The following is a 14,612-nucleotide window of genomic DNA, read 5'->3' on the forward strand; positions in this document are numbered from 1 at the left end:
CTCCTTCTTTCCCTCCAAGAGATCTTAACTGGAGAGCAAAAAGGCCGTGCTTACTAAGTATTCTGAACTGTTAACTGGAGTTCAGCAGTAAAGCAACAGCAGCTGTGTATTGTCTTCTTGGATCAACATCTTAATCCAACGTCTGTTGGATTTAAGTCCAGCAGTGAAGTGAGATGCTCTGATATTATCAATACTTTGGAGTAAGAGTTAAAACTCCTTAAAAACGATTGAGGAGTATGTACCTATTCTTAAAAGGAAGTAAGGAACCCAGTGTGAGTACTCATTTGAGTAAGAAACCTACCAATGCCTACAGAATGATCCTCTAAGGCAGTACTTCCAACTAAGGCATTATATCTGGTCTCTTTAAATGGCAAAAGCCACCAAATCTTTTCAAACTGAGAATATAACACATTAGAAATATTCAGTAAAATGGTGGGAGCTGCTTCTGCTGGTCTAATCAAATTCATCTTCTTTTATTTCGGTATAGACAGCTGACAAATTCATATCATAACATGCTGAAGAACAGCCATACAGAAAAAAATAGGCAGCAGGCTCATGAAGCTACATACAGATGTTTCCTGTCCATCTTTGAATAAGGATTGCTCAGTAGACTTAGAGCACCTTCATGAATAGGCCCTTTCTATTACAGTGCCTAGGATCTGTGGTCCTGCATGGATGACTGAAAAATAGAATCTGAACTATGAGAGAAGAATATGACCAGAGTACACACATGCATTGTAAATTCTGTGTGTAAAGGAAAGACAAAGTGGGAAAGAATGGGTAGCCATTGTTTTGAGAGCATCATTAATGATAAAATCACTCATTCACATTCAAACTTTTATTTAAAAGGATTTGGCATCAGATCTTTCAAGTTTGACTCTTTAATGATAGTCGTAACTACTTTTTTCTCCAGAGAGTAATTAAGGAGTTCCAGCATGGAAAGTTGTGCTGCTTTGTGAAATGCCTCTGAGTATTAACCAGATATAAATTCTTCTAAGGACTACAGGAGTATTCCATGTGAGGATGTTAAGAGGTCAAGATCAATCTGTTAAAGGTTCTTCTTCCTCCTCTTCCTCCAAATCCTTTTCCATCTACCTGCCTCTCAGGAAGGGGAGGGATGAGGGAGGTGGGGCAGTTAATCCTTCAGTCACACAGGACAGACTTACTTTTTTCTAAAGTGGTTAGCAGAGGGCAGTATGAAGTGGAAAGAACATGATGTGAAGTTAACATTGAAGGCCAGGTGCTGTAATGTAGTTTTGGGAATTCTGAACTGCTGTAAGCTGAAGCTTGTACAAAGCTGATACTGGAAAAGGGGATAGGTGGTGAACGGAAAGTGGCTTGATTAAAGTGAAAATGTTATTTTATTTTGACCATTGGTTGCTTGCTTTCTGGAATCTTGTATCCTTATTCCTCTCTAGGATATTGCCTTCAAAGTTAATAAATATCTGGGTCTTTAAAATAGGAATTGTTTGTCTTCTGTTACTTAAAAACAAATGTTCAAGGAAGACTCTCAGAAAATACCTCTTGCAGAAGTTCAAATTAAGTCTGTGATTTAAAGGCAAGAAATGGCAATTATAGGGCTTGTATCCAAATGCTTCAGGCTAGTTATGGTGATTAACCTAAACTGTACACAGCATTGCCAATCATATCCAGTTGCAGATGAAACAGAAAATCTACTGTAGAGCCATCTACTGTCTGATCCATTGGTTTATAGAAGGATGTGATCTCTGGAATTTGTGGCTTCAGATTTCAGTCATTGGTTAATGCTCTGCCTTATCACTAGGTACATGGCCCTTCAGCACTTAGTATATTCTTCACTTAACAGCATTTAAAAACTGAAGTAAAATCATCCTTGAAATTTATGAAAAAAGAGATTAACAGATTTAGCTCTTTGAATCTCATTAAAAGGTTTCCCTATAGTCTGTAAATATATGCAAATCTTGGCACCCTCTATGATACTCTGTAACCCGACTACAATAGAAGCCTGATAGCTGAGTGCCATTTTCCATTGTAATGCAATGGCTTTAAGGTGAACTCCAAACCTAAAATGATGAAAAGAGTACTGATAGGCTCTTTCAGAATATACAGAGAAGTGGTGAGAACTTGCCTATGCTCAGCTAAAGCTTGTTTGTACTTTCTCTGCAAGATCTAGTGCCCTCTTTCTGCAGCTGTGGCCTGCACTTCTGTTCATCCATGCCACTTTTCTTCCTCAATAGTCACATTTAAACATTGGCTATGTGACCCAGATTCTCAACTACATTCTCAAAATTTAGTGTTCAGAAACTTAGCTGACCTGAGACTTGTCTATTCAACATTTTTCTTCACCTTTCAGCTCCAAAACCTGCAGGATCTCACGGGAAGCCTCTTTATGCTATGAAGTCCTGCTTGCACTGTCAGGACTTGCAGGTTCTTGAGCTGTTTAACGTGAACGTTCATAGTGTGTAATTATCAAAAAGTTGTATGACTGCTACAGTAATTAAGTTACTGTAGAGTAATTATGTAGCTATTGTTTATCTTACTTCTGCTACAAAATCAGATCAAACTCATAAAACCAGGATTCACATTCATTGCGTCATTTTCCAGCTTTGTCTGGGATTCTAATAGGGTTGGGTTTGACTTGTATATATGCTGTATAAGGTATCAGGTATACCTATCTATAGCTGGAGTCACTGAAAAAGCAGAAATTGCCTTCCAAATGATAGTCTGTCCTAAATGGTTTACTTGACACTTAAGAAATCATGTGATAACACTGTTAGCAACATGTTTCCCCGAAGGGGGAAGGGGCTAAAACCAGGCGTGCCGGTGAAGACCTAAGGGATGGTACGCTAGAATCAGAGGGGCTGTGTGCCAGTGGGGTCCTTTGGTCAGATCCACAAGGTGCTGAGTGTAAGGAGACGCACCTGAAGTGCTTTTACACGAACGCACGCAGTATGAGGAATAAAATGGATGAGCTAGAAGTCCTGGCCCAGTCCCGCAACTATGACATCATCGGCATAAGCGAAACCTGGTGGGATGAGTCCTGTGACTGGGGTGTTGCGATAGATGGTTACAGGCTCTTCAGGAGGGACAGGCAGGGTAGGCGAGGTGGTGGGGTGGCGATGTATGTGAAGCAGGGGCTGGACTGTGTGGAACTTCAGGTCGGCAATGGCAAAGTTGAGAGCCTCTGGGTAAGGATCAAGGGACGAACAAATAAAGGGGATGTCGTTGTGGGAGTCTATTACAGACCGCCTGGCCAGGACGATAGCGCCGATAAATTATTCTTTACAGAACTAAGAGAGGCCTCGAGATTAACTCCCCTTGTCCTTATGGGGGACTTCAACTTGCCGGACGTTAACTGGGAGTGCCACACGGCTGACACGAGCAAGTCCAGGAGGTTCATGAAGCACCTAGATGATAACTTCTTGGTGCAGGTGCTAACGGAGCCAACTAGGAAAGGTGCCCTCCTAGACCTGTTGCTAGAAAACAGAGAGGGTCTGGTGGGAGATGTGATTGGTGGCCGCCTCGGTCATAGCGACCATGAAGTGGTTGAGTTCAAAATTTATGGTGACAGAAGGAAAAGTGCCACCAAAACCTCATCCCTAGATATGGGGAAAGCGGACTTCAGGCTGCTCAGGGAACTAGTCAGTAAGGTCCCCTGGGAAACTGCTCTTGAAGGCCTCGATGTCCACCAGTGCTGGTCACTCTTTAAGCGATGCCTCCTAGAAGCACAAGATAAGGCAATTCCAAAATATCGCAAGTCAGGCAGGCGGGGCAGGAGGCCGGCGTGGCTAACCAGGAACATTCTAATGGAGATTAGGCGGAAACAGAGAGTGTTTCGCTACTGGAAGGAGGGCCAGGCGTCATGGAAAGAATACAGGGATGCTGTTCGTGTTTGTAGGGAGAAAGTTCGAGTGGCCAAAGCACAGCTAGAGTTGAAGCTGGCTGTGTCTGTGAGAGAAAATAAAAAGGGTTTTTTTAGATATGTAAATGGAAAAAGGAGAACTAAAGAATACATAGGGCCGCTCCTTGATAGGGAAGGTCTCCTCACAGACGATGACGTAGGCAAAGCAGAGACGCTTAACGCCTTCTTTGCCTCTGTCTTCAATGCCGATGATGGGCTTCGGGACCCAGGGTGCCCTGAGCTGGAGGACCGGGACGGTGGGGATGACAAACTCCCAACTGACCCTGAACGTGTGCGGGATTTGCTACTCCACCTGGATCCCTACAAGTCCATGGGTCCGGATGGGATTCATCCCCGGGTGCTGAAAGAGCTGGCGGATGTCATCGCGGAACCTCTATCAATTATTTTTCAATGATCCTGGGAATTTGGAGAGGTCCCGGTAGACTGGAAGCTGGCAAATGTTGTGCCGATTTTCAAGAAGGGTCAGAAAGAAGACCCTAGCAATTACAGGCCTGTCAGTCTCACGTCAGTGCCTGGTAAAATCATGGAGAAGTTGGTTCTCGGACTTATTGAGGCGCACCTGGGGGACAAAGCAGTCATTGGTCCCAGCCAGCATGGGTTTGTGAAGGGTAGGTCCTGCCTAACTAACCTGATTTCCTTTTATGATAAGATCACCCGTATGGTGGACCAAGGGAAACCAGCTGATGTGATTTTTTTGGACTTCAGCAAGGCTTTTGACACGGTTTCCCATAGGATCCTACTGGACAAAATGTCCACCATACAGCTAAATAAAAACATCATACGATGGGTGAGCAATTGGCTAACGGGCAGGGCCCAAAGGGTTATGGTAAATGGAGCTGCGTCAGGCTGGCGGGCGGTCACCAGTGGGGTCCCTCAAGGCTCCATTTTAGGGCCGGTACTTTTCAATATTTTTATAAATGATCTGGATGTAGGAATAGAGGGTATTTTGAGCAAGTTTGCTGATGACACCAAACTTGGAGGAGTTGTGGACTCAGATGAGGGCGTAAAGGCCTTGCAGAGGGATCTGGACAGGTTGGAGAGCTGGGCGATCACCAACCGCATGAAGTTCAATAAGAGCAAGTGCCGGGTCCTGCACCTGGGACGGGGAAACCCTGGCTGCACGTACAGACTGGGCGATGAGACGCTGGAGAGCAGCCTAGAAGAGAGGGATCTGGGGGTCGTGGTAGACAGCAAGTTGAATATGAGCCAGCAGTGTGCCCTGGCAGCCAGGAGGGCCAATCGTATCCTGGGGTGCATCAAGCACGGCATCGCTAGTAGGTCAAGGGAGGTGATTGTCCCGCTCTACTCTGCGCTGGTGCGGCCTCACCTCGAGTACTGTGTGCAGTTCTGGGCACCACAGTATAAAAAGGACATGAAACTGTTGGAAAGTGTCCAGAGGAGGGCTACGAAGATGGTGAAAGGCCTTGAGGGGAAGACGTACGAGGAACGGCTGAGGTCACTGGGCCTGTTCAGCCTGGAGAAGAGGAGGCTGAGGGGAGACCTCATCACAGTCTACAACTTCCTCGTAAGGGGTTGTCAAGGGGCAGGAGACCTTTTCTCCATTAACACTAGTGACAGGACCCGCGGGAACGGGGTTAAGCTGAGGCAGGGGAAATTTAGGCTGGACGTCAGGAGGGGGTTCTTCACAGAGAGGGTGGTTGCACACTGGAACAGGCTCCCCAGGGAAGTGGTCACTGCACTGAGCCTGTCTGAATTTAAGAAGAGATTGGACTGTGAACTTAGGCACATGGTCTGAACTTTTGGGTAGACCTGTGCGGTGTCAAAGAGTTGGACTTGATGATCCTTAAGGGTCCCTTCCAACTCAGGATATTCTATGATTCTATGATTCTGTGAACTCTAATTTAGAACTAACGAGCCTTTTCAGAGTGAGTGTAATTCTATCTGAAACTAGCTTTCTCAGAATTTAAATATCTACTGGAACACTGCTAACTTCATTTCGAGTGTTTGTGGAAACTCAGATACCTTCCACTGGAAATAGGATGTACTTCTGAGCACTTGGGAAGTTGGGATCCTCTTTCTGTTTCCAATGACGGGCACATTCCAGGTTCCAAGCTCCTGGCTCCTGCTTAACTTGTTGAAGTCTTTTCCTTTGGCAGGGTTTCATTCTGAAGGTAATAAGCAGCTCTTGTTGAATCAAGTAGTTCTTGAACTACAGCTAGGCTGATTCAGCTCAACTTCTGCTTGGTTTCTACAGGTCCCTTCTACATGCATCTCACTAACACTTCCAGCTCAGCAAACAAAAAGGCTGGGTTGAAAAAGTAGCCAACTTCTCGTGCTTGTGTGTTAGACATATTTGAAAAGACTGTAGATGGCTGCTGTTTAACATCTGAGTGATTTGATATTTGTCTTGGGTGTCCTGTAGTACTTTAAAGTGCTGTCAGTGTGAGAAGTCAGAAGCTTAGTGATTCATGTCTTTTTAAATGGGGAGCTATTGTAGCTGCCTGCAATCTGCTGGAAAGGTCCTTGTTCTACGTGAATGAACCAATTACAGTAGTGCATTTTTCAGTGTGATTTCCATTCTTATAAGGAATCAAAGGTAAATTTATTGCAGAGTTGACCTTGAGGCTAGTGTGTCATTGTGAAAGACGAAAGAACAACTTGAAAGTTTAAACAAATTCTGGGAAGAGTTCTGAGGGAAAGGGGCAACTGGTATGTGATGCTACAAACTAAACATTTTAAAAGCTTCCTATAGCAGATCAATTTTAGCTAGTGAAACCAGGGAGGCGGCAGCAGCAGAGGGGCTGGGTCACAAAGCACAAAGACAGTCTCAACAGCTGAATGTATGAACTGTGTATGTGTGTGTATGTCCCAGTAAAGAATAATATAGGACAAGTGGGCTAGATGGAATGTGCTAGCAGCCACTTCTCGTGTAGAAACTGCTGAGTAACAGGCAACAAAAACATTCCCTTTTTCCCTGTTTATCTAACAACAAAATTATCGTTTGTGACTGGAGGCAGCTGTTACTGCCACTCCATGAATGTGTTTCCATTGAAACCTGTGAAAGTGATATATGAAATAGAATCTTAAACAACAAACTTTGGTGGCAGCGTGAAGTCCTGGAGTGACCTTAACACTTCCAGAAAGGCTGGATGAAGCTGTTAAATTGCTAGATGATACGTACAAAAGCAAAGGGGAAACTTGTAATTAGAAAACTTTTGGTATACCTACTTTTATCTGAGGACACCTGAAGCTTATTTTCTCTTGTCCATCTTTGGTCTGCGACCAGAACCAGCACTGGAAGCAAGTTCATGTTCTGTCTCTTGAGACTTTATTTAGCAGAGTATTTAAATTTTATTACTTGTTGCCTATTTCCACTATTTTGTGTGAATGAAAAATGTTTTTCAAAACTGCAAAAAATGGTACCTGTCTCTTGGGATAGCTTACAGTGCTGTAGCACCCCTTCCATCAACAGCGATTGTGATCACTCAACATACCATCATACTAGAAGTGAAAGTTTTGTTGCCCTCTTGAGAAAAATGATTTGGACGTTACACAGGGTGATTGCTTTATGGGTCTCTTACACTGTTAGATGTGGCCATTAACTTCCTCACGTAGTTTCTTTATATATGCAACGTTACTTTTTTGGTCAGTTTGATTACTATAAATTGTGTACTTTTTTTTGGTCTGACTTCCCTAGTGAAATGTTGAATTGCAAGACAAAACTAGATAGTAGCACTTCTATTCTGTGTGCTCTATAGCCACAGATTAATCCATTGTTCTTGAACACTTCGGTAGTATTTCATAAGGTGTGAGTTAAATCACAACTTTTTGTCTAAGTTGAGATATCAAATTAAGAAATTATTTTTATTTTGGAGCTTGAGAAAGCATTGTATGTATATTGCTGAGAGGAAAATGCTGCCATTATACAAAATAAAAAGGTTTTTTAGAGTGCTTATTTTACCTTAGGTATGTCCCTTAAGCAATTTACTAAATGGATGGCAGGTGTTTCCAAGAAAAATATTAATATTGATACACAACTTGTAGGTTCCAGATGACATCTCAAAAGGTGTCTGGAAGTTGTCCAGCTGTGTTCCACAAGTTACTGCGTCCAAAACCAGCTATTCTTGCTGTAGTTGCTCACGCTATTTGTCAAAATATGATTTAGCTTTGTTGCAGGAAAGCCACGGTAAGAGAACTCTAGTATCTTATATGTAATTTAAAGGCAGTTGACTGTTTTATTGCAACGTGGAACTGGCTTGGACTGTAATGTAGGAATGCTGTTCATTCTGTGGTACAAGATGATGCTTGTCTTGGGTCACGTAAACCCAAGTGCAGCATACAGGAATGGCAGTCAGTAATAGGTGTGTCATGTTATTCCTCATTGTGCTACTGAAAGGCTATCTGGAAACCAACAAGACTAGGGAGAATGCTTGAGATGTCACAGCTGTTGAAGTGCTGCTGCATGTGGGGCACTGAAGATATGCGGTAACCATCATCCTCTCTTAATGTTCTTATCCAAGTTTTAGGTGACTTAAATTAGGAGTAGCAGCACAGCTGGACGTAATGCCTGTGAGGATGAAACGTAGGTTTCCACTTCGTTACACTTTCTCAGGAGAAATCTCAAACCTTTTGGAACTTGATAGATGATTTAAGTTTATAAATGCATCAAACCCTTTCTTGAAGCTCAAGTTGCAAGTTGGAGTGCCAGCAGCAGCTGCTTTCTGTCACACAGCTCCTGAATGATTGGCAGCAGGGCCATATGAAATGTGAAGTGTTTCTGAAAACCTGAAGCCGTGCCTTCAATGCTTTTAGTATTCAGAATATGCAGTGCTTATACATTCTAACAGACAGAGGAAAGCTGCAGGTTTTCTTTTGGGAGTACCTTTGAGTGTATTTTTTACTGAAAATATGTTTTGCTCAAAATCAGGCATGTAAACTTTGTCTGTGCTTGACACACTCAGTCTAAGTTTAGGTTTTCCATCCAAAATGCCATGTTTAGTGTTAGGTCTGTTTGTGTTGTCCCCATGTATAAATATACCTTCATGTAATGTGAATTGTAATGGTTATGAGCACACAGGATCTAGAGAGATCATCTGGCCTAATCCTCCAGCAGGGTCAAACAGAGCAGGTTGCTCAAACCCATCCAGTTCTGGTTGTCTCCACAGATTCTGAAGCCTTTGTGGGCAACCTGTTTTAATGTTTTAACAATTCTCGTGGTGAAGTTTATCCTGTCACCTAATTGAAATATTTCTGATGCAGCTTGTCTGTCATCCATTGTCATTTTACCATGTGGGTCTGGAAAATCTTGCCATGTATTTTATTTTTTTTAAGCTTCCACTAGATAGGAGAGATAGCAATAAGGCACACCTGCAACTACATTTGCTGCAAGCTGAACAAACATGTCTTCCCTGTATGCTCTGCACTCTGGCTAGTGGTCCTCTGCTGGACTAGCTCCAGTATGCCAATATTTCTTTTATGTTGGGCAGCCTCAAATAACTCAGCAGATGCAGTTCCCGTTCCAGTAGAAGGAAGTAATCTCTCTTCCATGGTCCTGCTGGCTCTACTCTTCTTAGTGAGGCATGGTTTTCAGTTACATTTTTTCCATTGCAGTTACACATTGGTAACTCCACTTTCAGTTTGTTTCCCAGAACACTGAGACACTTTCTGCAAAGTTGCATTTTAGCTGGTTGATCTTCGGCCTGCACTGTTGCTTTGTGTTGTTTTGTTCCAGGTACTTCCCATTTGTCTTGATTGAGCTTCAAGTATCATTTAAAGGGGCTGCAATAATTGGCTCCCTCTGGACAACATCCTTACCACATAGTGTGTTGGACCTCTGTTCCTTGCTTCCTTATAATTTGATCTAGAGACTTAGTGAGGATGTAATCTGTTATTATCCAGTTCATTAATGAACAGGTAAAACCAGTGTGCACCTCAATACTGACTCCCAAAGAATGCCAGGTTTTTTAAATTACTTTTTTCACATCTATTTGTACCTTTCCTCTAAGACTATTTTTAACATCCTCTTATGAGAGCTCACTGTTCTGAGATGCAGAAAAAACAGACTGCAATATATGTAAATAAGTTGTTGGTTTATGCACTGAAGACTCAGATTATAGCTGTTTAGGCTCTTTGATTTGTTTATCAACAGATTTCTTTATCCTTGCAATTCACTTCCCAGAAAAAGCCTTTGTTCAAGGTTACGAGTAAATTGAGCCTAAGGGTTTTCTAATTCACCAGAATGAAAAACTTTCAGTGGACCTGAAGTAAAATGTAGTAGTCTTTTTGAGCAGTCATGGCTATTAGCACTTGTTGCTTGGTATCCTTTGTTTAAGAAACCTTTCTGTCTTGAATCCTTGTTTTTTGGCTTGATTGCTTGGTCAGCACTACATAATATGCTTAATTCTTAGTGGTAACAGTTGCCTATGAGAAGCTTGGTAGTTTTCCTGTACATGCCTTTGTTCCAAAAGGTCGAGATACTGTCAGTGTTATTCACAAGTATCATTCTTAATAAAAAGATTTTTATCTTATTTCAGGTTGCTCATTAACCTATTCTAAATTCTGTCATTGTAGGAATAAATTAAATGTTGTTACATCAGCCTATTTAGTAATATCTTAGTTCAGAAGGAAGAACTAATACTTACTTGAACTTGTGACACACATTCAGTTGAAATGTTTTCTCAAGGTCAAATCGTTCTAAAATATTTACTACCGTTTATTTAATCCAATTACAGTAGAGAGACATCTGAAAGTCCTTTAGCTGTTCTTTAATTCAAGTAACCAGCTGGAGAGCTGCAGATGGTGTTGACAATACTATCTGCAGTTATGAAGCATCTTTACTTTACCTCTATTTCTTAGCTTTACTTCACCTTTCTTATGGCAGTGTCATCCTAGCAAATGATGGAATGTAGTGTGCTACTTCACTTTTCCTCTCGTGTAGGGTATGTGATCTTGAATGGTATCAACAGGGGAACAAAAACTGAATTTAGTTATGTGAAGAAAACTGGAACTCCAGGAAGGATTGCTTCAGCAAAATTCCTCTACTTGCCATGTACTTTCACTTGATGCTAGTGGAGAAGCATGCTTTCTCTACATGAACTGTTCCGCATTTTAATTATTTGTAGAATGTCTCTGTGTTGTATGCCTAGTGTTGAGTACTTGTGAAATCCCAGTTCAGCTCTTTTTGTCTGCTGATACTAACTTGCAGCCTGTTAGGCTAATGGAAATCGATGTGCTGCATAAAGTAGGAGTTATCTTAATATTTTAATTATTATTCTGTTATTTTTATCAAATATAATTCATTGATGGATTGTTGGGCGGGAGTTTTGTCTGTTTAGATACAGGGTATTCTAGACATTGTAGAAATTTGGTTTCATAGAAGATTACCTTGGCAAGGCCAAGCAGCAGACCTTCCTAAGACCTTCCTGAGAAGGTCTATCCTTAACTCCTACTTTTCCTCTCTCCAGAAGTAGTGAGCTGTAGTATGTGGTGGTGTTAAAGCAGCTTCTCTGATGTAGAACTGTAATCTTTAAACAAAATACTTGCCTTTGGAAACTGATATTTGTCTGTTTGTAGCTTGTTAGATGGCTCTTAGAGTGAAATTACCTAATTATCACTTGCAACTTCAGAAGTGGAAAGCTCAGTTGCATCTAGGGGGTATTTCCAAACCTGGTGTAAGAAGTGGCTGAAAATGAGCCAAATTCTGATTTGGTTGTGTTCTCTAGTGTTCAAACTGTTTAGATGCCAGTCTCTGCACTGAAATAGCCTTTAGGTGAGGTTTAGGGCATAGTAAATGAGAAAAATAAGAGGTCATGTTATTTTGTAGCATGAACTCAATGCATTCTTCCTTGTTTTGGAGCAGTGATTCAACTGGCTTGCATGTCCTGCTGACTACCCTCTTACATGATCTATCAAATGTTACAGTCTGTGTCATGTACAAGCCTTTATGCTACCAGGCTGCAGTCTTAGAAATGTCTTGACAATTTGATTCTTAATTGTTAAAAATAAATAAATAAATAAAAATCTGCCACTTTATAATGGCAAAGAATACTTGCATGTTTTTAAATGTGGCTGCGTTTACAGTTTACAGAATAAGATTTGACCAGCATTGTCAGATATTAGGTGCAAATAACACTTCAGCTTTCTGTGTCACCAAAGATCCAGTGTGTGTACATGTGTGTTGCCTACACAACTCAACATTATTGTTGACTTAAATTTTTGCAAAATGTATGCACTTACAGTAAGGAGAGGGTTGTTTTTTGTTGTTGTTTTTTTTTTTTTGAGGTACTGAGGTGCATTTTTAGTACAGCATTTGCTTTCTATCTCCTCTTTATGATTACAGTTCATGTAAAATGGAAGATGATTATAATAGGATGTATGCCAGAAGAAGCAATAATTGATAGATCTGTACAAATACCCAGTAGTAATGGGATTACCTGTGTAACCGTCAGCTTTCAGTGCCATTCAGTATGCAATAATCAAATATCCCTCTGCTATATAATTTTGATAGGATAGTACATTTGATTTAGTGGAGTGGAATTGTTTTTAAAAGCTGAATACCCTCTGAAAGTGCTGAATTGCTATCCTATAAGTAAATTGGAATTAGTTGATTTTATTTGGTCTGTGTTAATCAGTACTATTTGCTTTCCTTTTAGATCAGTGTATTGTTACTCGGACATACCTTTTCCTTCACAAATTTTGGTTCTTCAGTGCTGTCTACTACTTTGGCAACTGGGCGTTCATTGGAGTAAGTACTTTTAATTTGGAGATCACTGATAATCATCACAGAGTTATTTGCCTCACCACACTGCTATTCAGTTTTACATTTGTTGCCCTTAATTGACTAAGAATTAACGTTACTTATTTTAAATTTTCAGGTCTTTTTAATTGGATTAATTGTATCATGCTGCAAAGGCAAGAAATCAGTCATTGAAGGTGAAGTGGATGAAGATGATTCAGATATGAGTGATGATGAACTGTCTGTTTATTATCGTTGATAGCCTTTTACCTTCAAGATGGGAAAATGTAACGTAAAATAATGTTGAAAATAATATCCATGAATTGCTATCCAAATAAGCATCCTTGTACCTGTAAAAATAAGTGTTCTTGCTTACAGGGGGTCAAAAACTGAATGTCACTTCAGTATCTCTGTTATATCAGAGCAAATAGTGAAACTGGATTTGAATAATATATAGAAAATACTGTTTTATGATTAAATGTATATGTGTAACTTTCTGATGTACGATTTGATAAACTGACTGCAATTATTTCGTAACTCATGTTGTTTCTCTCTTAACTTATGCTTCATAAATGATTTCATACCTAACTTATAGAACACTATTTTTTTATTCAAGCTCATAAATAAAGTGGGCTAAAATCCTGCAAATTGCTGATACAAACATTGCTAGGAAGATGTGGATCAAGTTTTCACTTCCAGGCGAATGCAACTTAACTTCTGCATTAACTTTGCTGATATTTCTGGGATTCCCATAATAAACTATAGCTGGTACGACACCATATTTGAAGTATGCCAGAAACCTGAATTTGAGGTACATAGCAAGTTCCCAGTATATGAAGAATAAGTCACTTGCACTGTCTTATCCCTATAAAGCTACAGTAGAATCCTCTAGTAACCACGAGGTGGCTTTTGCTCTGTAAGGAAAATTGTTAGTGTAAATGACAATATTCAGCACTGTTGCATTGTTTTAGTGTGGCTCAGTTTTGAAGCTGCCAGGTGCCTGACTCAGTAATAACCAATGGAATAATTAAGATTTAATCAACTGTCAATTTATTTTTTCTCTAAGGCATATTGTCTAGTTTGAAGCTTTTCAATTTTTAATGTAAATGTTGTCAACTTGTTTACAAGCAAAAAAGTTTATATAAAAACAGTCCATAAACATTTTTGTCCTTCATATATCTTTAAATATATAGTTACTGAGCTATATTTTTGAGACTGAAAAATTTCTTGAGGCAGAAGAAATTCTTTGGCAGCCTGTGAAAGAGCAAATATTTACAGCTACAGGTTTTTAAAGTTCTAGTGCTACCTGAGGGGATGTTATAGTCCACACAAACACATGAAATATAATTCAGGTCATCTTAATAAGTTAAGTAATTATTGAAGTATACGGAAACTTATCTTATGTTCTGCTTATGTATGATGTTGGCAAATTCTTTAAAACTGACAGCTTTCTGCTCAGTTGTTTCAAGAACAGTATGCCTCCCACTGCAGTATTTCAGAACAGCAGGAACTTCTGAATTTTAATTCAGTTCCAGTATTTAGGGAGTCTTAGATGAGTTGCTTAGTTAATTTGTGAATATTGGGATCTAATGTTTGGACTCTCACAGGAACAAAAAAAAAAAAAACCAAAAACGTGAAAGTCTTCTGTGCCAAGTAGCCAAGTATTCCAATATCCATGTTCATGTGGCAACGTGGGTACCAGATCCTGATCATAAGCTGCAAGTATGCAGTCAAGGTTGCTGAACTAATGGTAACACGTTTGTTTGCTGCCAGTGTGATGTTTGAAAGGACAGAAATATATTTAGATGCTGATAGCAGGTACTGGAGGTTGATTAGGCAGTCTGAGTTACCTTTTACTAGAATGAGCTAAATTCTATTTAAACATGACCATGGGGAAACTGGCAGGGAATTATAACAAGTTAAATGACTCAGATGGAAAGTGGAGCCTGATGCTGGCTGTGTGGAAGCTCCTTACAAGCTGCATCCAGAGGATATCAAGACTTTACAGCAAATGGT

General features: G+C 40.4%; 1 protein-coding gene across 1 annotated transcript in view; it reads left to right on the forward strand.

Moving 5' to 3' along the window:
* Positions 1-13,184, forward strand: part of LMBRD1 (LMBR1 domain containing 1) — a 76,368-nt gene extending 63,184 nt beyond the window's left edge. Inside the window, exons 15-16 of the mRNA XM_084515003.1 lie at positions 12,514-12,605; positions 12,736-13,184. Coding sequence (XP_084371129.1) covers positions 12,514-12,605; positions 12,736-12,855 — 212 coding nt within the window. The 3' untranslated portion in view covers positions 12,856-13,184. The remainder of the gene's footprint in view (positions 1-12,513; positions 12,606-12,735) is intronic.
* The last annotated feature ends 1,428 nt before the right edge of the window (positions 13,185-14,612 follow it).

This window comes from Aythya ferina (assembly GCF_964211825.1).
Source record: "Aythya ferina genome assembly, chromosome: 3".
NCBI lineage: Eukaryota > Metazoa > Chordata > Aves > Anseriformes > Anatidae > Aythya > Aythya ferina.